This window comes from Marmota flaviventris, chromosome 14 (genome assembly GCF_047511675.1).
Source record: "Marmota flaviventris isolate mMarFla1 chromosome 14, mMarFla1.hap1, whole genome shotgun sequence".
In the NCBI taxonomy this organism is placed as follows: domain Eukaryota; kingdom Metazoa; phylum Chordata; class Mammalia; order Rodentia; family Sciuridae; genus Marmota; species Marmota flaviventris.
In genome coordinates, this window is record NC_092511.1 from 76,607,934 (window position 1) to 76,633,152 (window position 25,219).

The 25,219-nt window shown below is 51.7% G+C and overlaps 2 protein-coding genes across 2 annotated transcripts in view; one reads left to right on the forward strand and one right to left on the reverse strand.

Annotated features, from left to right (window-relative positions):
- The window catches only part of Spmip9 (sperm microtubule inner protein 9), a 48,117-nt gene extending 40,476 nt beyond the window's left edge, over positions 1-7,641 (reverse strand). Inside the window, exons 1-2 of the mRNA XM_027948890.2 lie at positions 7,492-7,641; positions 7,123-7,220 (exon numbers count right to left, since the gene is read on the reverse strand). Coding sequence (XP_027804691.2) covers positions 7,123-7,220; positions 7,492-7,641 — 248 coding nt within the window. The remainder of the gene's footprint in view (positions 1-7,122; positions 7,221-7,491) is intronic.
- Positions 7,640-11,848, forward strand: Foxi3 (forkhead box I3). The gene is made up of 2 exons (XM_027948847.2): positions 7,640-8,276; positions 11,235-11,848. Exons 1-2 carry the CDS (start codon positions 7,640-7,642, stop codon positions 11,846-11,848), a joined length of 1,251 nt encoding a protein of 416 aa, XP_027804648.1.
- Positions 11,849-25,219: the final 13,371 nt, after the last annotated feature.

Below are 25,219 nucleotides of genomic sequence, written 5' to 3' on the forward strand. Positions count from 1 at the left end.
GAGGGGGCCTAGGGAGAGCATGCAGGGTGCCAGGGCCCCAGTGGCTCAGGGGAGGACAAGTCCCCCTGCAGGCTCTGTGCAGAAGTCACAAGTGGTCACTGATGGGCAGGCCATGGAGGTCTCGGCCATAGAGGTCAGACAGGAAAACTCCAGAAGGCTGATGATACTGTCAGTGATGTTAAGCAGAGGTCACTGGATTCTGCCCTTCAGCTGTGGGGAGGGCGGGCAGTGATGGCTTCTTCACACTGAAGCTGTATACTCATCTTTGCAAAATGGAGAATTAATTCTTTGAGGAAGAAAACGTCTATTTTTAGAGATCTATGTGTGATTTGTGAGGATTTGCAAATCAGCATATCTTTAGATAAGTTTCCATCATTTGAAAGCCCAATTTATTCTTAAAGGACAAACTTGTTTCAGGTCTCTCTGGCATGATAAAGTGACCTTGGGGACTGGAAGCCTCAGAGTCCCCTGGCCCAGGGTCCTGTGGAACTTCTGGCCTGAAGCCCTGCAGGACCAGGCGAGCACTGTTTATCATCCCAGCCTGGAGCCAGAGCGGGGCTGTCAGGCTCAGGGTAGAGTCTTGAACAAGTCAACCCCTGGTTGCAAACTCACCTGAAATATGTGCTGGGAATGTTTCACGGAGCCTGAACAATACTCACAGAATCAATAGGTTTGCATAAGTGTCATCGCTCTCCATAGACCAGGAACAAGAGGTCCTTCCTCCATCCCTTCTGTATATTACCTTGGATTAAGTTTCTAACAGATCCCAAGGATCTCTTCAGATGGCTTCTTGAAGCAAAGATGGATTGGACAAAAGCCAAACCATCAAAGGGGACAACCGAACTTTTTTCTATTCCCATGTAGACACTTAGGAGCTACAAATCTTTATGCTGGTTTAAAAAAGCACACACACAAAAAAACCCCTGAATTTATTTTACTAAAGTGGAATTTAATCTTTATTTGAAAATAAGCACCATAGAACTGAACATCACTAGGGAAAAGCTATTTTCCGGTTTGGTTCTTTGTTAACTGAGTCTGCTATTACCTGCAATATGTTACTTATCCTTTAAAAACCAGCTGAGCTACTTGGGAGACTGAGGCAGGAGGATCATAAGTTCCAGCACCCCCAGGGCAATGTAATTAGACCCTGTCTCAAAATAAAATAAAGTCTGGGGACAGGGAAGTAGCCCCATGCAACAGCACCTGCTAGTTCAGGAGAGCCCTTGGATTCCATCCCCAGGACCCAGAACCACATGCAGGGTTGGGAGGTGGGATTAATATTCACCATCATTACATAAAGAAACAATTTTATCAGTAATAAATGATGATCCATATTATCATCCATTTAAGTTGCTTTGCTTTCTATTTATGGCAAGTAATCTTTATTGTGTTCATTTAAAGATTTTTTTTTGTTATTGGGTATTGAACCCAGAGGTGCTTAACCACTGATCTACATTCCAATCCCCCCCCCCACCTTTTTGGAGGGTAGTAGAGCTTGAACTCAGGAGCACTCCACCACTGGCTACAAACCACCCGCAAGTGGCCACACAAGCAGGTTCCCAGGGTAGTCCATGAGAAGGAACACAGGGTTGGGGGGGGGGGGGGGGGGAAAGGAGGCAGACTTCAAGCTGTTCTGAAAACCCTCCAGAATACATCCAAGAAAGTGAGAAGTATGGAGCCAGGTGAGCAGTTTGTAACTCTTCCTGTATGTTTTTAAATTTTGTTTGCAGGACTGGAGATTGAACCCAGGACCTGAGCAGTCCAGACAAGGGCTCAACCACTGAGCCACCTCCCAGGCCTTTTTATTTTAGTTTGAGGCAGGCTGGTCTTAAACTTGCCTCAGCCTCCTGAATAGCTAGGATTACAGGTGTGCGTCATAGCACCTGGCTCATCTTGTACATTTTCGATGCTTGTAACTGTGTGCAGATATGTACCTGAAAAACACTGTCTGCAAGAAAGCACCAGAAATGGGTGACAAGTGGCCGCTACTGAGAGGGACTGGGGTACAGAAGGGGTAGGAGACACCTTGTTTCGTTTCATACCATTTAATGCTTTTTAATTTATTCTGGAAACAACCAAGAGTTGGGCACTCACTAGGGTTCAGCATTGTCCAGGTCCTGGGAATAACAGCAAAGGCATGGACAGCTGGGCCCCAGCCTGGGTTCGCCAGCCAGACACCTGCGCTGGAACCCAGTGCACCCTCACAGGTTAGGGACAGTTAAGTGACTTGGCCTCCCGGGGCCTGCTGCTCTGTTTGTGGTACGTGGAATCTCACTTCCTCTGCTGCAGACTGCTGAGAAGGTGGTAGGAGGACGCATGTGGGGTGCTGTGCTCAGGGCCAGGGGTTCGCACGCCTCATAAACTGCCAGCTTTCAAAGTGACATTGCCCTTTCCTGGAGAAAGCGGTGCAGTGGGTGGCTGGACCTGAGAGGAGTTGCCGAACCACGGGGCCAGGGTCTGCATCAGGTGGATGGTGGCCATTCAGCAAAATGGCAGGCTTGAGGGACAAGAAGACCATGGACAGAGGACGAAGGCTGAGGAAGAGGAAGCAGGAAGGGAGGCCAACTGCGGAGGACCTGAGGAGCACTCCCCAGAGAGGGAGAAGGGCTGGGCAGGGTTCCTGGTGGAATGGGTGCTTAGCAGCACAAGGCTCTGGGCTGCCCCAGCACCACACACAACAATAACAAATAAAGTAAGAGGGAGGAGGAAGATGCCCAGGCAGGGGATGGATGGTGAGCCAGGAGGACAGCAGCCCCCCAGCCTGAGCTGGGAGGAGTCAGGGGATGACCCAGCCTTTGGTGAGACCCCTCAGGAAGGCACAGGGGAGACTCCTGGGCCAGGACCTACCTTGGACAGGGAGTCCCTGCAGGCAATCTTCCCAGGCGAGCTATGGACACACAGGGAGGCTGGGAGGCTCATCTGCAGCAGCAAAAAAAAAGTGTGAGAAATTAGCTGAGAAAGCTCAAGAATGGGGCTAATCAGCCATGCCTGGCAGCCATGCCTGCAATACCAGCAACTGTGGAGGTGGGGGCAGGAGAATCAAAAGTTCAAGACCAGACACAGCAATATAATGAGACCCTAAGTGACTTAGCAAGACCCTCTCTCTGAATAAAAAATAAAAAGGGCTGGGGATGGGGCTCAGTGGTAGAGCCCCCTGGGTTCCCTCCCAGGAGGGAGAGAAAGGGCTTGGGCTAGGGCCTGGCCAGGGAGCGTTCCACAGGCGGGGAGGGGTGCACCATGGGTAGGAAGGGGCTGGGAGTTCAGGCGGGGCTCAGTTGAGGAGGTGCTGGAGCACCACCCTCTGGCACTGATCACTTCTTATTTTTCTGGGTTAAGTACCTGAAACTTCCGTGGGGTCCTCAGATGCTTTAGACTTCTAATGTCCTTTAGATGCGCCCTTTTGCTAGACTTTCTGGCCTGACTAAAGGGGAAGGAGGGGACTGGTCTTGGGTCTGCCAGTGCACCAGCTGCAGTCAGCATGAGGCCCAGAAGGGAAAGGGATTCCTGGAACAGAAGACGAATCCCACACTGGTGGGGAGCTAGCTGTCCCCAGGAGAGGGGCTGCCCCCGCTTCCCTCAGTGCTGAGTGAAGCCATCAGTGTTTGTTAAGGAGCAAAGGAAAGGTCCTCTGAGTTCTGTCTGTGAGTCACAGCAGGTGAGGTGCCTGAAGTGAGAACCAGCCACGTGGGCAGAGCTGGAAGAACCTGGAGCAGGTCAGGATGTGTCCATCCCTGCCTCGGCCCCCTCTGTCCTCGGGTGCCACTTACACAAAGCTGAGTGTGTCAGGGCCACTTGATCTTGACGCTGGATTCTAAGATGACAGTGACCTGAGGTTCTCTGCTCGCCTCCTTCCCATCCCTACTTGGGACAGAGTTCGCCTGATTCTCTTCCTCTTCTGGCTTCTTATTTCATAAATGCCACACTCCCTTACCTCTTACAAAACACTTAGAAATTGTCCAAAGCCTCTCTTCCATGATGCGTCTGTAATGTATTGTCAGGGTCGGGCTCCCTCCACCCCAATCTGGGGAATGCTTCAACTCTTTTTTGCTTTAGAAATTTTCCCCAAGTCCCATCTGGGTTTTTGCTTATTTTGTATGTACATGTATTTACACACCCTAGAGTGGGTTTGTTCTTGTCCCAATGTGGCATTAGTAAGTAGTCGTTCACTGATGCCATAGACACGGATGTTTTTAAAAAGGGGTGTTTGGGCTGGGTGTGGTGGAAGCCTACAATCCCAGCAACTCGGGAGGCTAAGTAGGATCACAAATTAAAGGCTAGTCTCAGCAACTTGGTGAGACCCTATCTCTAAATGAGAATAAAAAGGGCTGGGATGTGGCTCAGTGACTAAGGTCCCCTGGTTCAAGGAAGGGGGGGAGGGGGAGAGGGAGGGAGGGAGGGAAAACAAAAGACATAATTAATTCTGCACAGACTCCTCTTCAGTGAGTCTAAAGAGGTAGGATCAGCACACTAACTGTAGTGCCAAGAAGACCAGGGAGGAAACATGGGTGGGTGGGTTTCCTCTTGCTCCTGGGTTTTCCTAGGTGCTGTGAGGTAAACCACCATGCTGAGCTGGGAAGGATCCGGCTGTGCAAATACGGGGAAATGCTAGCAAACCCTAACATGCTGACTTTTCTGTGATACTGCAGATTAACAAGTGTGATCAATTTTACATTCCATTACAGTGTCTGTTCAAAATTACCACATTCCTTTAAATTTATTGTTGTTCAGCAATTTCAAAGATGCAGCTAGAATGTGACCCAATGGCAGCAGAAAATCAGTGAGATGTTTTCTGTGGGTTAAATAATTATTTTCCAGTGATGCAAACATGTAACAGCCTGTCCATATTTTTCACTGATATAAATGCATCAATTTTCTTGATTATATATCTTGTGAAAAGCAATGGAACAAAACTGAACAAAAGATTCTTTCAGGGAACTTGCATTTGAAGCACTTTTTTTAATCTTTTTTTTTTTTAAGTATCTCAAATGCTTTTTAAGTTTGTTTATTGGGGGCCTGAGAGCGCTTGCCTGGCATGTGTGAGGCACTGGGTTCAATTCTCAACACCACATATGAATAAACAACATAAATACAAAGGTCCATCAAGAACTAAAAAACTTTTTTTTAAAAGTTTGTTCATTTTTTTAAAATGGGGATTTATTTATCTATTTATTAATGTGGTGCTAAGGGTTGAGCCCAGGGATTCACTTTGCACAGGCTAGGAAAGCACTCTACCTTGGAGCTACATCTCTAGCCTTTTTTATTTTGAGATAGGTTCTTGCTGAATTGCCTTGCCTACTCTCAAATTTACCACCCTCTTTCCTCAGTCTCTTGAGTAGCTAGGATTACAGGCACCTGGCACGCCTGGCCAAAAGCATTATTTTAATGTTGACATTAAATAACTCAGGCCATGACCCAAACTAGTTTTATGTTTATATAATTAAAATGTAATTGAAAATATTGAAATGTAACTTCCAATTCCCTAGAGGGGGTGCCCCCACCCATCTCTTACAGGTGTGTGCTGTAATAGAAACAAAGAGTCGCTAGGTGGCTCTGTCCTTTTTAAATAAAAAATAAATAAATAAAGACTAAAGTCTGCAAAGGTTACAGTTAGGAAACAAAGTATCGTTACTCAGTAGAACCTTTAATCAAAACAATAAACTATAATCTCCAACATGGTCCCTCATTCAGAATAATTTGGAGCTACTGGGTGAAGAATTAGACCCTAAAGGAAACCTTCAAAACTGCTTTCTGTATGGGTGATGAATTTGCTGAAAAGAAAGATATTGTATTCTTAAAGGCACCAATTACTAAAGGGGAGATGGCTTCAAACTTTAGTAATGTTCTGCCATCCAGCCAACTTTTCTTTTGGACCTCCTCTTTTTAGCTTTGAACTTTACAATTTAAGAACAGATATTAAATTGGGGCATTATAATAACATCAAGGATTTCTTTCCAATTTCTTGGAAATGGTTTTACTATTAACTATTAACACCCCAGGAGAGAAATCTCAAAATCCAACAAATTTGTTTATCTACATTAAGAAAACATTTAGGGGCTGGAATTGTGGCTCAGTGGTAGAGCACATACCTTGCATGTGTGAGGCACTGGGTTCCATCCTCAGCACCATATAAAAATAAAGTTATTGTGTCTATCTACAACTAAAAAATATATTTTTTAAAAAAAGAAAGAAAACATTTAGATCCTTAAATCTAAATCAAAATATGATGTAGACAAACACTATTCCTTTTATTCCTTTCCACAGTATTTGGTAGGAGATTTAAAGAAATTGTTTCTGGTTCCAAAAAGATGACTAGTTACATTTGAAGTGAGATTAACATTCTTAGCACCAAAATTTGCTAAGTAAATATCTCTCAATTTCTTTAAGTACCAAAGTACATAAATAAATTTATCATGAAAATAAATGCCCTGCTATATGGGTGGGTGGGTGGGGTGACAAACGATTAAATATTCCGAACTGTTAGCCTGTAATTGGCATATGCAGAATAAAACGTTTTCCTTTCTCTCCTCCAGCATTTTTTTTTTCTTTTTTGGCGGAGGGGTGAGTACAGGAGATTGAACTCAGGATTTTACTTAGAGACAGGGTGTCCTTCAGACGTAAGGACACATTTAGGAATACTTTGTATTGGAAGAGACCATTTTCTTATTGTTGTTTTGAACCAATAAATAATGATTGCGCGGTACTTGGGATCGCCACAGTATTTTACTGCATTTGTTTTTTCTAGGCAGGGAGCCACATATTAGAATAAGTGGAATGCAAGTCATATAATCCGATTAGACTTTTTAAAAAATGAACATTTTTTCACAACTTAAATGACTTTAAACTAGCTTTAAAAGGCTAATTCCGAAGCCACTTAATTGAAAGTCTTTGAAAACGTTCACCGTTTTAAAGGTAACGAAATTACACCAGAAGTCTGAACAAACCGGACCTAAGATGAGCAAGTGCTTCCCGGAGTGATGGAACGCAGGGTTTGGCTAGAAGAACTGAACCCCGACTTCAGTGGCTCTGATCACAGAATCCCCAGGGAGCGCAGACACGCCTAGGTGCCGGGGAACACCTCCCGCCGCACCCCCAAAAGGGCTGAAATTTTCCTCTACGGCTTACGATTGGGAGACGATCTGCATCGCGGAACGTGCATCGCCCTGGATCACAAAAGGTTTGGGGCTCGAGGTAGAAGAAGCGAAGAGGTCTGGGCAGGCGGCCTGAGCGGCCCCCGAATTAACGTGCAGACTTTCCCGAAGAGATTTATAAGTTTGCGTTACCTCCTCTTTTTAACATTTGTGCTCTTATCTCGTCGCCTAGTTGAGAGGACGGGAAGCGTTGCTCACCTTAAACCCGGTGGCTCGGCCAGCGCACGCGGGGAGGGGCGGGGCGGGGCGCGGCAGGTGGGGCGGGCCGGGGGCGTGGAGAGCGGGCCGCGGCCCGGGGGTGGCGCGCGGATATAAGCCGCTGCTCTCTGGGCTCCGCCCGCACCTGCCGGACCCCGGCCCGGGAGCCGGCGCCGAGCGCAGGCGAGGCGGGCCGCAGGGTGGCCCGCAGAGGGATGCTCTCGACCGAGCGGCGGGACCAGCCGCGCTCCCCGCTCGCCGCGGCCGCGCCGCACCCGCCCTCGGCCGCCGACATGGCCCTCTACTGCGGCGACAACTTCGGCGTGTACTCGCAGCCCAGCCTGCCCCCCGCCGCCGCCGCCCCGGGCGCGCCCCCGGCCTCCAGGGCGCCCTACACGCTGGCCGACTACGCCGCTCCGCCGGCCGCTGCCGCCAACCCTTACCTGTGGCTCAATGGGCCCGGGGTGGGCGGCCCGTCCTCCGCCGCTGCCGCCGCGGCCGCCGCCTACCTGGGCGCACCGCCGCCGCCGCCGCCGCCGCCGCCCGGGGCCGCGGCCGGGCCCTTCCTGCAGCCGCCGCCCGCCGCCGGCTCCTTCACGTGCGCCCAGCGGCCCTTCGCGCAACCCGCGCCCGCCGCGCCCGCCTCGCCCGCGGGGTCCGCGGCGCCCGGAGAGCTGGGCTGGCTGTCCATGGCCAGCCGCGAGGACTTAATGAAGATGGTGCGGCCGCCCTACTCGTACTCAGCGCTCATCGCCATGGCCATCCAGAGCGCGCCCGAGCGCAAGCTTACGCTCAGCCACATCTACCAGTTCGTGGCCGACAGCTTCCCCTTCTACCAGCGCAGCAAGGCCGGCTGGCAGAACTCTATTCGCCACAACCTGTCGCTCAACGACTGCTTCAAGAAGGTGCCCCGCGACGAGGATGACCCAGGTGAGGGCGGCGAGGCAGGTGCTTCGCAGCTCAGTCGGCGGGCGCGGGCAGGAGCCGGGCAGGGTCTGTGGCTGCCTGGTCTCCTCCGAGCCGGGGCGGGAGCAGGTGGAGGGGCAGCCACCTCGTCTGACCAGGGTGAGGGGAACCGGAGGAGAAAGAAACGTCAGAGAGGTCTGGAGGGAGCACCCGGTGAGCGGGGAGCTGGTCCCTTACCTCCGTACCTCCAGTTAGATAGAGGAGAGGGGGAACGTTCGTGTCAAACGAGAGGCCACCCCTGGGCAGTGTTCATCGGCCCTTTTGAAGGGTCGCCTAGTTACAAGGAAGGCCGATGGGGAGTAGGAATGCCGGGAAACTCACCCGAAAGGGGAGATAGATGGTTGAGAAAGCTGGGATCCCCGTCGGCTTTCACAAAGGAAGCGGACTCTGGCGCGTTTCCTCCTCTATCCGACTCCTACGAATCTCACTGTGGCCACCTGAGAGAGAAGACCTGACCACCGTGGCTCCGGCACCATTAGATAGAGCTGGGACAGCTTTCATGACCCTACAAATTGTGATTTTGATGCCTTAACTAGTTAGAAATTTAAAAAGAATGTCCCCAACTTTCTTCTGCTCTGAGCTCCAAAACCCCTGGAGCAGGGAGGGCCACCTTACAGCGCTGAGTGTCCTTTCTTACCTGGCCTAGGAGCGGGAGGTGGAGAGAAGCAGCTTAAAAACAAGAGAGAAACTTGAGATTTTTCCCAAGGAGCCCAAGACAAGGGAAGGGGAGGGGAGAGAGCTGCCGTGGGAAACAATATTAGTCAAACAGAAGTGTTCTCAGGCATGGTGCTCAGGCTGGGATTTTCCCTAGCCCCCTGAAGCCATGCTGCAGCAGCACTTTCCAACAGGAATACTGTACAAAGTCACATTCAAAAAGTCCAGAGTCTGGTGACATTTTTAATATTATTTAAGTATCCAAAATGTTTCAATTATAAAAATTACTAGTGCATTCTTTATATTATTTCCTTGGTTCTAAATGTTCAGATTCCTGTGAGCATTTTATTCCACATCTCAATTCCAAGTGCCCATAGCCAACTGTGGCTGGTGGGTACTGTATTGAACAGAGTAGACAGTTCTAGAAGATGCATCTTCCTGATTTGGCCTCTGAATTACCCAAGATTATCTTGTTAGTTATATGAACTCTTGAACTTTCGTAAACATTTAAAGTTATTGGTAGTGTCATCAAAGCTCTTGGTACTTGCAAAACAAAACATTTTGGGCTGAAGGTGTGGTTCAGTAGTAAAGCACTTGCCTGCATGCATGAGGCCCTGGGTTCCATTCCCAGCAACCCCTCCCCCCACACACATAATAATAATAATCTGTTGGTACCTAATTGGTCCAATATATACACCTGATAGATGCAGGTATTGTTACCTAAACTGTAGTCATATAAAACTTTCTTTTTCCTACAATTATCTGCAGAAAATGCTTCACCGAAGATCATGGGCTTGGAAGAGTGAGTGCCTGCTAGTTTGTGGAAGCAGCTTAACACAGTAGTTAACAAAGAATTCTGGGTCTGGAGTCAGCCTGCCTAGATGCTGGCTCTATCATGGCAGTGATTGTGTAGCTCTTGAATACAGCAAGTTGCTGACCAGTCTGCATCTCATTTTCCCCATCTGAAGAGTGAGGACAATTGTATTAGGAGTCTCCATAAAACTATGAGGAGGTACTAAGGTTTTCCATGTAAAACTCTCATTAAAGGTAAATGCTTGGTAGTGCTTTGAAACATCAAAGGTTCTTTTTTCTAGAAGTGAAAAGGGCTATTGGATGAAATATCCCTCTTTCCCACCTTGGTTGTAGAACATAAGGGACATTTTCTAAGCAGACAAGCTTTGTCCATGTTTGCCATGTGGACAGAAGGCTTAGAAGATTTTCAGGGGTGTGTTCTGCCCAACAGGAATGGAGGTCGATGGCCAGCATTTCCTCAAACTCCAAAGGAGTGCCATCCCATGAGCTGCTAATACCGAGGAGATTGCACAGTAATTATCTTCATTTGCAGGCTGCTTTTTTTTCCAGTAGGATAGTTTTTTCAATGGTGGGAGTTTTATACTTTTAGGGAATAAGAATTTTACAATAAATACTGTATTTTTCACTGCTCGCCATGTGCCAGCTACTATGCTTGAGATGTCATTTAAACCTCAATCTGGTAAATGGGTGCTGTTCTCATCCCTATCATTGTAAAAAATGGAAGCCCAAGTTTTTTTTTTAATTTTTTAATATTTATTTTTTAGTTTTCAGCAGACACAACATCTTTATTTGTATGTGGTGCTGAGGATCGAACCCAGGCCACACGCATGCCAGGCAAGCACGCTACCGCTTGAGCCACATCCCCAGCCCCAAAGCCCAAGTTTTAAGTAGCAACAGAGTTCCATGATTTTGCAAGGTCACACTTTTTTGGATCTAGAATAAGGGAAGGTGTGTTGGGCAATTTAATTATAAATGCTTTGGGAATCTAATTAAGTCTGGGGGAGGCATGGAACCCAGGGCCTCACACATGCTAGGCAAGCACTCTACTGCTGAGCTAATTCAGTCCTGCAATCTCCAACTTTGACATCTATATGGGGTCCTGCCAAGTTGCCCAGGCTGGTCTGGAATTTGCCATGCCCCTGCCTCAGTTTCCCCAGTCTCTGGGGAGACAGGGGCATGTCCAGATCACATGATTTCTATCACAGTTACATTTTCCTTAATTGTGCTACTTTATTATTAGTTATTAGTAGTAACTTTTACCTTGCCTCATTTTAGAAATTAAACTGTATCGTGGGTAAATATGTATAGGGGGAAAAAAAAAAAAAAAAACAGAAAAAAGAGGTTTGGCGCTTCCAGGGTTGTAGGCAGCCCCTGGGGTCTTGGGACCTGAGGGGACCGTGGACGACTATGCACGGGCATAAACAGGTCCTTCTCTAATATGTCCTTCGTTCCCAGGGAAAGGTAATTACTGGACTCTGGATCCAAACTGCGAGAAGATGTTTGATAATGGAAACTTCCGTCGGAAGCGCAAGCGGCGCTCGGAGGCCAGCGGCAGCTCTGCGGTGGCCACCGGGACTTCCAAGTCAGAAGAAGGGCTGTCCTCGGGATTGGGGGCCCGAGTGGGCGGCGCCCCGGAGGGAGAAGGCCCCTCCTCGGTGCTGCGGCCAGCGCAGTCGCCGGAGCCTGAGGGCGCCAAGAGCCCAGCGTCCCCACCAGGTGGCCCGGTGCTGGCCTCCGCCCCCTGCCTCGGTGCCTTCTTCAGCAGCCTCAGCGGTCTCAGCGTCGGCAGCGGTGGGAGCGCCCAGCGCGCCGGCCCTGGCGGCCGCCACCTGGGGGCCCAAGGCCCCCAGCTGCCCTCCAGCAGCGCCTTCCCCGCCACCTCCATCTCCGAGGCCTCTGCAGACACCTTGGCGCTGGGCACCAGCAGCAGCAGCAGCCAGCGATCTTCCTACTACAGCCCGTTCCCGGCCAGCGCCGGTGGGGGCCAGAGCAGCCCCTTCAGCAGCCCCTTCTACAACCTGGGCATGGTCAACAGCCTCATCTACCCACGGGAGGGCTCCGAGGTGTAGGAGCCCTCAGACTTGGAGGCACTGCTGAGCAGATCGAGGTCTGGGGTGGGGCTGAGCTTCGTATTTGTTTGAACTCCTGGGTGATCCCATGGTGTAACTGCCAGGGAGCAGGGAACCCCCAGACCCCAGCAAACTTTTACAGATCTCCTGAAGATGGGCCTCTGGGCAGAAGTCTGCCTGCATTCCGAGGCAGGTAGCCTGCAGCCCTGTGAGGCAGAGACTGGGTCTGGGGGCTTGTTGGTCTGTGCCGGGTTGTGGGCTCAGGGGTGCTCAATTGGAGCCCGCCCTGAAGTCCCTAGGTGGTAAACAGCAGCTGGCACTTGGAGCCGGTGGTTGAACCCACCAGCCAAAGGCTCGGAAGCAGCTGGCCATCCCCTGTCCTACTCTCTGATCTTTTCTAGAAAAGCCAGGTAATTTGGCCTTTTATAGGAAACTTCCAACTTTGTGTCCTTGGCCTCCAGTTAAAGTTTGTATCAGTGTGCCAGGAAGCACTACAAGTGTGCAGCAATTCACCTCTGACTGGTACCTGTGACATACTTATTGCCTTAAGGCTGCCCTAGGTACCAAGCATTGCCCTAGTCTCAATGGGTTTAGCCCATCGAGTCTGCCTCACAGGGGTGGCCACAGAGCCCTGTCCCACACTTGCTGTCTATGCAAGCGTCATGGACTTCTGAGATGAGATGTGACTTGCCCTAGGTCCCAGGGAGAAAATGGTGGAACTGGGCCTGGCTGCAGAGCTGGAGCTGGTAACCTGTATCCCAGCTGCTGAGACCAACTGCACCGTGTCAGGCTAAGGAGGCAGGCATGACAGGAGCTGAGTCTCGCCCCACCAGAGACTCTGGTGGAAATGGCAGTCCCTGGCGATGCTCCCCTGGGCAGGAAGGGAAACGCTCACTGGCTCTGCCTCACCTCCTGCCCAAGTCCAAGGCTGAGGTGACCGCTGAGCCAGCTGACCATGGTAGCCTGTCCCTCTTAGCTCCTGTCCTGGGCATTTCATTTTGTAGTCAAGTATTGTTAGAATTTTATTAAAAATAGTTTTAAAATGGAATTTCATAGCTTTTAATATGATAAACCATTTGTGCTCAAATTTTAAAAAAAGATGATTTTATTTATCTTAGCACCCTTTCATTCAGAGGCATGGTCCCTTGAGTAACTCTTGCCCTCACCCTCCCAGGGCCCAGCAGAGACCTGGCACCTTACATGGCAAACACTTGGCCATTATTGGTGGACTAGTGAGTTAGTAAGAAAATGTTAATTAAAAATGACACCCTGGGAACAGCATTCTATTCAGATGAAGATAGTCTGAGTCCCCTTTATCATGGTTTTGAGCCTTTGATGTGAGCATTTTTTGTCTGGGGTTTGGAATTTTCTAGAAACAGGATCACATGCACATTGTAATTAAAAAAAAAACTGTTTCCTGAATACTCCTGAAGATACAATATTTTTTTTAAAAATCCTTATTTTGAAATAGAGCATGTGGAAAAAATCATGAACTTATTGAGCTCAAGATCGTCACCACTACCTTTTATACAAAGACAACCAAAGAGACTCCCTACCCTCTACTATGTGTACAGAAAACCATTTCTATGGATATTTTTGTATGTGAGCAAGCATATGAACTTTTATAAATATTGTTTCTAGCACAACTCTATATTTGTGAGTTAATTTATAATGTGAACCAGGGCAGCAAAGAAAAAAATTTTTTAGGAAAGTAAACTGCCTGCTGAAAAAGACCATAGGAAATAAACTCAAGTGGGGTGACTTCTGGCCTCTTTGGGGCATTCCTGCTTTGTCCTAAAGGAATTCTAGGGTTAGGGTTAGGGTTAGGGGCATGGCATCAGCCACTGGGGGACGAGCTGTCACCTGTCCCTCAGGTTCGCACCCCCCCCACACACAACATGACTGTTGGCTTCTGACGGGCTCACTATCTGGATCAACCAGATTTCAGTGCATCAGACAAACCGTGCTCTGAGGGGAAGGGACTTGGCACCCCATCAATGCTAAGGAAAGAGCTGGTATTGCAAACTTGCCCCATCTGAAAAGAAGCCAAAGGACCAGGGCTTCAAAAGCTGCCCAGAGGCCCCTGAGGAGGTGAGGGACAGGTGATCTAGCCCAACACCTGCCATTTGCCAAAAAGCCGCTTCCAAAACCCTAGGTCCTGGGGCCAGAGGGTGAGCCCGGTCTGTCTGCATAGGCCTCTGGCTTCGGTCCGGGCAGCTTCTGACCTATACAGTGCCTTTTCTCCCTAAAGACCATTGGAGCAGAAGCAACCCAAATGACTGGGGCATTTCTTGGAACTGAGGTCATAGCTGGCCACATTGTCACGTGGAGGTAGAATCTGTCAGTGTTTCAGTTCCTGATTATAGATTCTCAAGGTAGCTTTCTTCTTGACATCAAGTTATTAGAGACCAAAGGCTGGGAATATTTTGACTAAACCTCTTTTGGGGCGGGAAGTGTGGGGCTCAGGCATCCAGGTTTCTTGGGAAGAAACAGAAAACCATACAATGCATCTGAAAGTCCTGGGTCTGGGTAGTTGATGGACATTAAATGTCAGAATGATGCCCTTTATGAGGACAAAGGTGAAGAGAACCAGTTTCCCTCTTTTGGGGAGGCTGGGTCCCTGCTGCCCACACTGTGGGAGCTGTGCTCTTGTGTGTCCACCAGCCTGGCCCCTGCTGGGCACCGGCAGGAAGAGCAGGGAAGCAGCTGCCTGGGCCTGGGCTGCTTCCAGGTCCCATGGGCCAGCGCCCAGTTCACACAGATTTCCTGCAGCAGTGACACTGCCTGGGAACCATGTCTGACACTGGATCTGGGTCACACCCTGTGGCTCCGGTCGAGTCAGCGCAGAGGATGAGATGTGGCCCACAGCACTCAGTTAAGGTGCATCTCTGGGGAGCCGGGGGCCCGGCAGTGGCCTCCCTGCGTCCCAGGACTGGGGCATCCGGGATGCCGATGGGACCCAGGGAGAATTTGAGGAGCTGAAGAGCAGGTTTCAAGTTTCCTTCTTGACACTCTTTTAGATCCTCTGTCCCATTCTTGAACTTACTGGAAAACACAGCCAGGAGCCCAGAGGCTTTGAAAGCCCTGTGCCTCTTGGCCCTCCCCCTGCCTGGCCCGAGGGCGCTCCCTGGGCAAAGGGCCAAGCGCAGGCCACTGCCCTTCAGAGCAGACTCCAAACTGCCTCTCTTCCTTCCTGAGGCTTCCCAGATCTTCCACAGGTTCTGTCTTGGGGTCCAGCTGGGCTTTTGTTTCCTTTGGCTGCCCCTGTAGCTAAAACCTGGAGGTGGCTAATGAAACAGAAGCCCCAGTCTGTCCTGAGGCGAGAGATCTGCAGGCCAGCTAGAGACCTGGCCCGCCCTGCCTTTGTCATGGAAAGCCATCGAGGGGCTGTGACTGGGTGGCTGGCACCACTGAGAAAAGAAGGAATTTCCCCCACGAGGCCCTCCAGTTTACCATTCGCGATGTTAAAGGGTCCTTGAAAACAGGCAGGGAACAGTCCTTTACCGTTTTAAAAAGAGACAAGCGTTGCAATAATAAAAACCCACTTACCAAGTGCCGGCACCTTCCCAAGCCCACAGGTGAAGTATAAAGTAGCCCTCTGCCCACGGCCCCACCCGGCGGACGCCCAGGCCTGGAGCCTGGGTCCTTGCTCTTGCTCACCCACCTAAGTGGTGCTGTAGGTAAGGGCTTGAACTGGGATTCAAACTAAACCATCTGATGTCAGAGCCCACCTGCCCTCCACCTAGCTCACCACCTCTGCATTTCAAAAGGCAGAAAGGGGAGGGACAGAGGGGCTGGAGGACTTCCCAAGGTGGCTACTAGGTTGCCAACTTGGGCCTAGAACCCCGGCTCCTGCCCCCAGCCGAGTGGTGTTCCTGATGAGGCACTTCCTTTGCGTGTCCCCAAGGCTGGATTGGGGTCTGGGCTCCTGCTCTGAACACAGGAAGGTGAGCCGTGGGAAGGGAAGTCACTTTTCCTTGGCATATCCTCCTCCACATCAGCCGGCAGCCAGATCAAGGCCCAGGTCTTGGGCTCTGAAGCTGCCCAGGGAAGACGGACATTGGGAACCATGGTTGGGAACTCATGAGGAATGTATCCGCTGACTCAGCAACCCCCAGTGGCCACCAAGATGACCAAGCCCCAGGCCCTGGTTTGAGTTGCTCACCACTCAGAAGAGAGGAGATCAGTCCTTAAAAAATATGGGGGAGGCCAAGAAGAGAGGTGCACAGAGCAGGGGCCACAAGCCCCCCTGAGCCTCTTTATCAGCCTCCAAATGGAGGCCAGCGAGGGGTAGGCTGGTTCAAGCTCCCCAGGCCTGGGCCAAGAGGCTGCAGCCCCAGTCTCTTCCCTTTTTGACAGCTCCTACTAGATCTTTGTGCCAAGAGGGTCCCAGGCACACAGATCCATGGTGTGTCTGGGCCACAGAGCTGGTCAGAATAAAGCAGCCTCAGGCTTTGTGACCGCCTAGAGCGGGTTCCCTGGCCCCCTTCCAGGCCTGGAGTGCACTGCCCTCCGTGGCATTGCACCCCTGGCTCCCCTCTCTCGCCCCTGTGCCAGCCTTGGGGGTCGGGGACTGATTTCTTTGGACTGCACTTGAGCGGAGGTTCACTGGAGCTCCGCGTGTATAGGGTTTTCTCCTCTCCATTATCCTCGTGAGTGGCCTGTGTCACCACATGGAGATACCTCCGTTCCACCTGGATGGGAAACCAGGCACCAGGCAGCAGGAGGACTCTTCTGTCCAAGGATGAGGCCCACTGACCCTGTCCCCCCTCGCCTTCGACTCCACACCTGGGCCTGGCCCAGTTCCACAAACTCCCTAGGCCTGCATCCCCTCCAAGGTGAAGTGGGTGAAGGCCTCTCTCGGGCCAGGGTGGCCGGGAGGGGCAATGTGTGGATATCACCTTTAATCTGTGTGTGCCGACTCTGTCCACCCACAGCGCCCCACGGGTCTCTTTTCAGAAAGTCGCTGTCAGGATGCCCGTGTTGTGGTTCAACAGCTGGAAGGTGAGGCTAGTTAGCCTCCTGTTACAGAAGGGTGAAAGCAGGCAGGGGTCTCGGCAGAAAGGGACGTTCCTTCACCAACCCCACAGTCCCAGGTGGCCCCCCACCTTGCCGCCTGTTTTCCTCAGCTCCTTGTTGTCTGTGGGTCCTGGGGCTGGGAGGGAGCCCAGGCCCTGAGCAGGCTAAGCCCACGCTCCTGCTGGGCTAAACTGCCAGTGAGTAAAATAAGAGCTGTTGGCTCCGGATCCTGAGTTGGTCTCGGCTTCTGACAGCTCACCTGTTCACCTGGGGGCACCTCACCTCTTTTGGGGAGGGTGGGGACACTGGGGATTAAAGCTGGGAATGCTTTACCACTGAGCTATGTCCCCAGTCCTTTTGTTATTTTAAGACAGATTCTCACTAACTTGTGTGGCTGACCTTGAACTTTCCTGCCTCAGCCTCCTGAGATGCTGGGATTATAGGAGTGGCCCCGGCACCTGACTACCAGCATGATATGTAAATATCATGCCAGAAGCACATTTCTCTCCCACTTAGAGCCTCTCCGGAAATTCTAGTAGGAGCGAACGCAGAGGCTTATCTGGCCCTGCACATTCCAGCTCCTGGCCTTCCACAGCCTCTCGCCGGCCTCACACTCCCAGCCGCTCACCGCTGTGCGGCCCTCAAACCCTCTCTGCTCCTTCTGCCAGGACGGAGCACCTCCCCAGGTCCTCTGGCTCCGGTTCACAGTTCCCTCTTGGGAGCAGCTGTCCCTGGCATCCTGACCCCTCCCACTCCCACCAACTCCCCCAGGCGGTCTTAACGGTCTGACTCAAAATAAGATAAAAGCATCTTATCAATAAGGATGACTTCTGGGGTTGTGGCTGGAGCTAGCGTTAGGGCCAGAGGGGGACAAGGTACATGCACTCTGAGGTGCACTCTGAGGTGACCCCATTTATAGCCACCTACTTTTGCTTAAAAAATAAAGCCCACATCCAAGTGAAGAAATTGTCATAGACCCTAAGAGAAAGGTACAGTATTCCTCTCCCTTGTTTGGGGGACCAAGGCACAGAGCAGCCACATCTCCATGATTTCATCACTATTTATTTATTTATTTTGGATCGAACCCAGGGGTGCTTAACCACAGAGCCTCATCCGAGCCCTTTTGAATTATTATTTAGAGCAGAGCCTCACTAAGTTGCTTAGGGTCTCGCCAAGTTGCTGAGGCTGGCTTTGAACTTGCAATCCTCCTGCCTCAGCCTCCTGAGCTGCTGGGATGATAGGCATGTGCCACTGCGGCCTCATAGGTACAGAGAACAGGAAAAGTTATCCTTGTCCTTTGGCTTTAAATGGGCAGACTCCCAAGAACTTCTGCTCTGTTCTGCCTGGATCTAGACCTCAGCACCACCTCCCCAAACCCCCACCCCCCACCCTGGCTCTGGCTTGTCACAGAGGAGAATCCCACCAACACCTGGAGCCTCCAGAGGCCCAGCACTCCTGCAGCTAGGACACTTCCCAGGTCTCCCCTTTCTGGTTTGGCAGCCTTCACCAAGTGCCTTTAGGAGCAGAAGGACTGCCTTCAGCCCAACCTAGAGCCTCTCCTTCCGTGAGATTCACTGCGGTGCCCCAGACACGCCCCCCCCCCCCCCCCCCCCGTGCTGCTCAGAAGCAGTGGCCATCGGCTGCCCTCTTCCCTGCCTCCTCAGAACACGTGCCCCTCCTGGGAAACCCACCTTCCTGGACTCAGGAGTCAGGGAGAGCTGGTGTCCTGGCAGCACAGGATTCTTACTCACAGGGTGGCCACGGTCCGGCTCAGCCTCGCTAAGGTGACTCTGGAGGGGCAGCATCAGACCATTCTGTCTTCTCCAACTGTGCTTGAAGATAAGTACCTACTGTGCCCACTGGGGGAAGCAGCCACATGCCACGCCCCAAGGAGAGTGGTACTTGGACCCTGCAAAGGGACAGCAGTTGGGGGACAAGTGGCCACGGGGGGAGGGGGCAGTGGGATGCTGGGGATAGCCCCCCCCCCCCGCCCAGTAGGACTTGAGCAGGTGAGGGATGCGGGAAGGGAGGGACCAGGGCAGGTGGGGAGCAGCCCAGCAGAGGCCTGGACAGGAGGGCTTCTGTAGGGAGCTGAAGGAGCTGGCTGGGGACAGGTAGCCAGGCAGGCCTGGACAGCAAGGGCAGGCCAAGGAAGCCAGGGAAGAAGCGCAGTTGGATAAGACAGAAAGAAAGAAGTCTGATTTTATTGTAAGAATGAAATTGGTGTTTCAAATAGAACTGTCAGTTTCACAAATCGGGAATACCAGAAAGAAGAAACTGAGACAGGAATGGAAGGGACATTCGTGGCCATCATGGCTGAGAATTCTCCAAAAATTTAATGAAAGCTTCCTTGAGGCTGTGGAAGGAGTCACTTAGCAAGCAGAGTGGCATGCGGATGGGGAGGAGAGCACCTGGAGGATGCCATGACTTCCTGGGGACACGGACGAGTCCCCAGAGGAACCACAGGAGGAAGAGGGCAAGGCAGGCTCCGAAGCCCAGAGCCAAGGGGAGGACGGCAGAGAAGGGCTGCCCCTTATGGCCAGTTGTGCTTTTTGTTTGTATTTTTTCAGTGCTGGGGGTGGAACCCAGGCCCTCCTGGGCACTAGGTAAGTGCTCTACCTCTGAGCCCCAGCCCTAACCCCAGTCCCAGCTCTGAACTCCCCGTTTTAATTCTAAGAGAACACCACGTTGTTTCCTAAAGATTCATGACTCATCTCTGTAAGCGCCCAGCTGTGGTGACATCGATATTTCTGTGTTTACTAATCTTAAGTGACTGGGTACAGACTGAAGAAAAATCTCACCTATTGATGTATTTTGAAGACAGAGCTGATGTCACTGCTGACAACTTACTATGCTGTGAGAGGACAAGGGACAGCCACCTCACAAACTCATGGTAGGAAACACAGGTGGGACCCGTAGCCAGTGTTGAGGGTTTGGGGAGAAAAGAGATCAGATAGCAAGTCTGCAGTAGCTTCCGCTGCAGGAGAACGCCTGAGGCAGTCAGCTTAGGAAGAGGACAGGCGGACTTGGGCTGGGGTAGTGCCAGCATGCGGCAGTCGGCCCGGAGCTCTCGGGCCTGAGGTCGGACAGCACATCTTGGGGGGTGCATTGGTGAAGTTGCTCAGCTTGCCATCAGCCTGGAAGCCCAGAGGGAGACAGAAGTGGCAGGGATCACTGTGCCTGGGCATCGCCATGAGGCAACCTCCCACGGAGTCCCCCCAGCAGCAGGGCTTTGGGCATGTGAGCCACCTACCATGCAGGGAGGGATGGGACTCCAGGGTGGGTCCAGGAGGCTGGGAGCCCCAGAGAAGTCCTGGGCTCCCAGGACCCAGTGGGCTCAGAGCAGGCCAGGCAGGGCCCTGACAGTCCAAGGCCCACTCTGACCTGAGGCTGTAGAGTGAGGGGAGGCAGCTCAGAGCTTAGCTGGTGTTTCAGGGCGCCGTGTGCTGTCACTCATTGCCCTCCTTTCTTGCATTTCTTCAGGGCTGCTTTTCTCCTGCTGAAATAACGTCCATAGTGACCCTTCTGGTGAAGTCCTCCTAGTCATAATCTCCCTGGTCTTTATTTGTGTAGAAATGCTTCATTTTGACAGGCAGGTAGGTGTGTCCAAGACCCAGGTCCTCTCAGCCCTGCTCTGGGGAGATGTTGGTCCCTATCTTCTGGCTTCCGTTACCGGCCTCTCTCTCTGGCTGCTTTTAGAATGTCCTCGTTGCCTTTGGTATCCTGCAACTTCACTGAAATCTGTCCGGTTATGGGGCCCTGCTCTGTGATGTCGGAGAGGCGGGAGAGGGAAGGGTACAGAATGTATTTATACCCACACAGACTTCTTCTGAATCATTTGAGAGGCAGACATAATACTCCACTACCCATAAATCCTTAAGTATTTAACCCAGCTCTAGATTGGTTTCTTTTTTTGTTTCTTTCTTTTTTGTGTGTGGGATTGAACGCAGGGTTGCTTAACAACTGAGCCACATCCCCAGCCCTTTTGTAAGTTTTACTTACAGACAAGTTCTCACTGAATTGCTTAGGGCCTTGCAAAGTTGCCGAGGCTGGCTTTGAACTTGTGATTCTCCCGCCTCAGCCTCCTGAGCTGCTGGGATCTCAGGCGTGGCCACTGCTCCTGGCTCTAGGTTGGTTTGTTAGGTGGAGATTTGAATAGCCCTCCGTCAGGAGCAGCTCTGGCTGGATGAGAGGCAGGATGACAGGGGACATTGGAGGGCTCAGGCTTCCCCTGGTGCAAAAGTGACTCACCTGCTCTGCTACGTGAAGCTAGTTTCCTCGATGCAGGGACTGCTGGTGCCTGTCACAGTGTGCACGGCTCCTACAGAGGTGTGATGAGCAGAACAAACCCAGCCCAGAGCGACCTACATCTGCCAAGGCATGTTCCCCTTCCTCCATCATGGAAGATCTGCCACGTGACCCCTGGAGCCAGGTGGACGTGAGGCCGGGGCGTCCCAGGGACAGCGCAGGGCTGCAGTGCCAAAGTAGGATTGGCGTGGGGTGACTGAGGTCTGGAAGCTGCCAATGGATCTTCTCTCACAGGGAACGTGAACCCCGTTGAAGTGCGCTGGCTTGTTTATACGGTGTGCTCGGGGACAGATCTGTGTGGGGATCCACGTGTGTCATGGAGTGAGGCCTGGCCCAGGGACACCGACCCCTTGCCTGTGCCAGGTCCTGGGTTCCACCCAGCACACACAAAATTACCAAAAGAAAATGCAGTTGGCCACGGGCCTCTGCTCAGGCTTTCAGCCAGGGCCTTTTTCTCTGGGCCACGTCAGCAAGGCCCACAGGCAGAGCCTTGTCCTCTGGCAGAGTTGGCTTCTCTGCCGTGGTCAGGGCTGCTCGCTGTGTGGGGAAGGGTGATGTCAGGCACCTCTGGCTGAGGTGGGACAGATGCTGAGAAGTGGTGTGTGTTTGTTAAATCACCAGCCAATCTCCTTGGCCCCCCCCGAGGTTTATGCACCCACAGGTCCGTGCAAGACGCCCACTGTGCCAGTCCCTCTGTCTCTGTCTCTTCATTGCCACATGATGAAGGGCTGCTCTGAGCAACCAGGACGGGCAGTCAAGCCTCCAGGGCCACCTGCTCACAACAGGGTGTGTAATGCTTGCCAAATCCCGTCCTCAAGACACAGCTGCATTTTCTTTTATGGTACTGGGGATTGAACCCGGGGTCTTTTACCACTGAGCCACATCCTCAGCCCTTTTTTTAAAATTTTTTTTATTTTGAGACAGGATCTTGCTAAGTTGCCTAAGACCTTGCTGAGTTGCTTAGGCTGGCTTTGAACTTGTGATCCTCCTGCCTCAGCCTCCCAAGCCCCTAGGATTGCAGGCGTGAGCCACCGCACAAGGCCAGGAGCTGCATCTTAAAGGGAGAGAGCATGGAGCATGTGTCTATTCCAATTCTAGCATCTTCCATAATGTTCTCCTGCTGGAACTGGCCATAAACTCCAGGAGACATCTCCATCTCTTTGAACACATGGGGCATGGTGCACATCGTCACATAGGGTGGGGCTCCCCATGAGCCCATAGATGGAGCTAGAGAGACTCTTCTTCCTCTGCTCCACTCAAGGATGCTGCATTGTAGATCCACCCTCGAGCAGGACAAGGAAGGACAGGCTGACCCACCACGCAGTGCTCTTCTTTCTCAGCCACATGGGAGGCGGATGACTGGAATTTGGGAGAGGTGTTTTGTCCGGCTTCATAGTACATGACCTCAGAACTTCACTAGGTGGCAGCCCTATATGTTTCTGGAGTCTTTTTTCCCTACTTCCTCTCATAAGCATGTCTTAGACAAAGCTGAGCCAGGCATGATGATGCACACCTGTAATCCTAGTGACATTGGAGACCCACAGGAGGATCGCAAGTTGGAGGCCAGCCTCAGCAATTTAGCAAGACCCTCTATCAAAACAAATAAAAAAGGCTGGGGATGTAGTGCACCCCTGGTTCAATCCCCAGTCTCAAAAAACAAGACACATGTGAGAGCAACATCTTTTTCTGTTACGATGCCGCTCCTGGAGAACACTTGTGCGATGTCCTGGGCGCGGAGGGGGTAAAATGACAAAGTTGCTGAGAGGAAACCCGTCGCTGCCCGTGGAGATGCAGCAGTCCCACTGGCGGAGCTGTGGGAGTGTAAGTGCCCCTGCCAGAGGACAGCAGACCACCTCCCAGTGTCTTTACTGAATGAAGAAAAATAAAGCCACATCATGTAGAGAGTGACATGTCAGGTACTGAAGTCCATGTTCACTTTCTTTAGTGAAGGGACCACGTCTCAGTCAGGAAAGGCTGTGAGTCACCCAGAGTAGGTTCATCATACACTCCGGGCACCCGCAACTTCACCTTTATCCCCGCCTGGCAGGAGACTCCATCTAGTCAAGGTCAATCTTATGTCTTTCACACACCAGTGCTTCAGACATCTTGGTATTGTTTAGTTTGGGTTAAATGACATAAATTAGTAAGTTTGTACACAGTGAATACTGAATAATCGTAAATGATTAAATCTAGATGAAAACTTAATGCCAATAAATAATATACCTAAAATGGTTAAAATGATCAATTTTTGTTATGTGTATCTGCCATAATAAAAAAAAGAATATTGCTGGGCGTGGTGGTGTACGCCTGTAATCCCAGCAGCTCAGGAGGCCAAGGCAGGAGAATTGAGAGTTCAAAGTCAGCCTCAGAAACAGCGAGGTGCTAAGCAATTCAGTGAGACCCTGTCTGTAAATAAAATACAAAATAGGGCTGGGGATGTGACTCAGTGGTTGAGTGCCCCTGAGTTCAAGCCCTGATATCTGCCCCGCACACACACACATCAAAAGAATATCATGCCCTTAAAAAAAATCTAGATGAAATAGAATATTTCTAGGACTTATTTCAATGAATAAAATTATTCAAGGCTTAAATCCTTGAAAATATCTGTGCCCAAAGAAGAAATCTGAATGGTCGCCAGAAATTTACACCTAAGGAAAGTGTGGCACACATCTGTGTATCCCAGTGACTTAGGAGGCTGAGACAGGAGGAGCCCAAGTTCAATGTCAGTGGCAATTCAGCAAGATCCTGCCGCTCCCTGCAGTGCCATAGAGCGCAGCCTCAGAGGTGGCGGGGGCAGGGCCAGCGAGGCTCACCTGGGGTCCACACTTGGTGCACTGGGTGGACACAGGGCTGCCCTGACGTCCTTGTTCCCGCCTCCACGCCTCTGTTTGAAACCTGAGGCACAGGTGTCCTGCCCCTAGATAGAGCGGAATGTGCCCCAACTCCACCCCAAGCACAGGAATTTGGACCTGTCACTCGGGAAGCAACTCCTCACTGGCCCACAGACGCGTGGGCAGAGCTTCCCGGCCGACCTCTTCATTCACCCCACTTTGGGGCTGGGTGTAGGACTCTGGCCATTTTGTCTCACTGCACATCCAAGGCCTCCGTGACACTGGCCCCAGCGCTGGACGAGGCGAATCCCGTTCTTTTCTATGTTTACCTTCTGGCCTGAGAACCGTCGGGAAGGTGGGGACTCACCAGACCCCTGCGCTGGGAGGTTTCTGCTCTGAGAGCTGGGTGCCAGTCCCTGCGAGGCCTGGCTGAAGGACCCCATCCTCCAGCTTTCACGGTGTTGTCTGGTCTGACCTTGGAGAGGCGACTGAGGTTAGGATCTGTCCCTGGCACCCGGCAGCAGTCCTTCATCCCGCCTGCAAGCCCTGGTAAAGGCCCGGGGGCTTTCATCTCTCACCGTGGTGGTCAGGAGAAGCCTGGCCCAGCTTCTCCCAGCCCTCTCCCACTGTGTCCTGTGTCTGTGGCCCACGGCGGGCACAGCGCAGAGCCACACGCCTGTGGGAGACAAGTCCAGAAGCCTCTTGCAACCCAGGGCGACGTGGGGACCCACAGGTGTTCTGTTACAGTTCCTCCTTGCTAGGAATGGGGCCGTCCAAGGGAAGGCAAGTCCCGCCTAAGGGCTTCAGTGGCACAGGGGCAGCTGTGCTGGGTGGGGCACAGGAGGTAGGAGCACCTGGAAGAAAGGATCAGGCCCCTCAGGCTGGGAAAGAGACCCCCCCTCACAGCCCGGGGAAGCCTGGCGAACCTCAGCCTAAGGGCAGCCTCCAGAGGAATGTGAGGAGGCTGTGGTCCACACCCATAATGCCAGCTACTGGGCTGGGGCTGGAGGGCGGAGGCTGGAGGGCTGCAAATTCAAGGCCAGCCCGGGCAGTTCAGCAAGAGGCTCTGTCTCAAAATAGAATAAATAGAAGATCTGGGAATGTAGCTCAGTGGTAGAGCACTCGTGGAACATGCACCAGGCCTGGCTTCCATCCCCAGTACAAAAAAAAGAAAAAACAACCCATAGTAGGTCTACATACACCAGTAGTCAGC

What these genes read in the sequence shown, in the direction of transcription:
- Foxi3 (XM_027948847.2), top strand. Translation starts at nt 7,640, where the DNA reads ATGGCCCTCTACTGCGGCGACAACTTCGGCGTGTACTCGCAGCCCAGC. An exon ending in CCGCGACGAGGATGACCCAG is followed by an intron (nt 8,277 to 11,234) that starts GTGAGGGCGGCG and finishes CTTCGTTCCCAG; the next exon opens with GGAAAGGTAATTACTGGACT.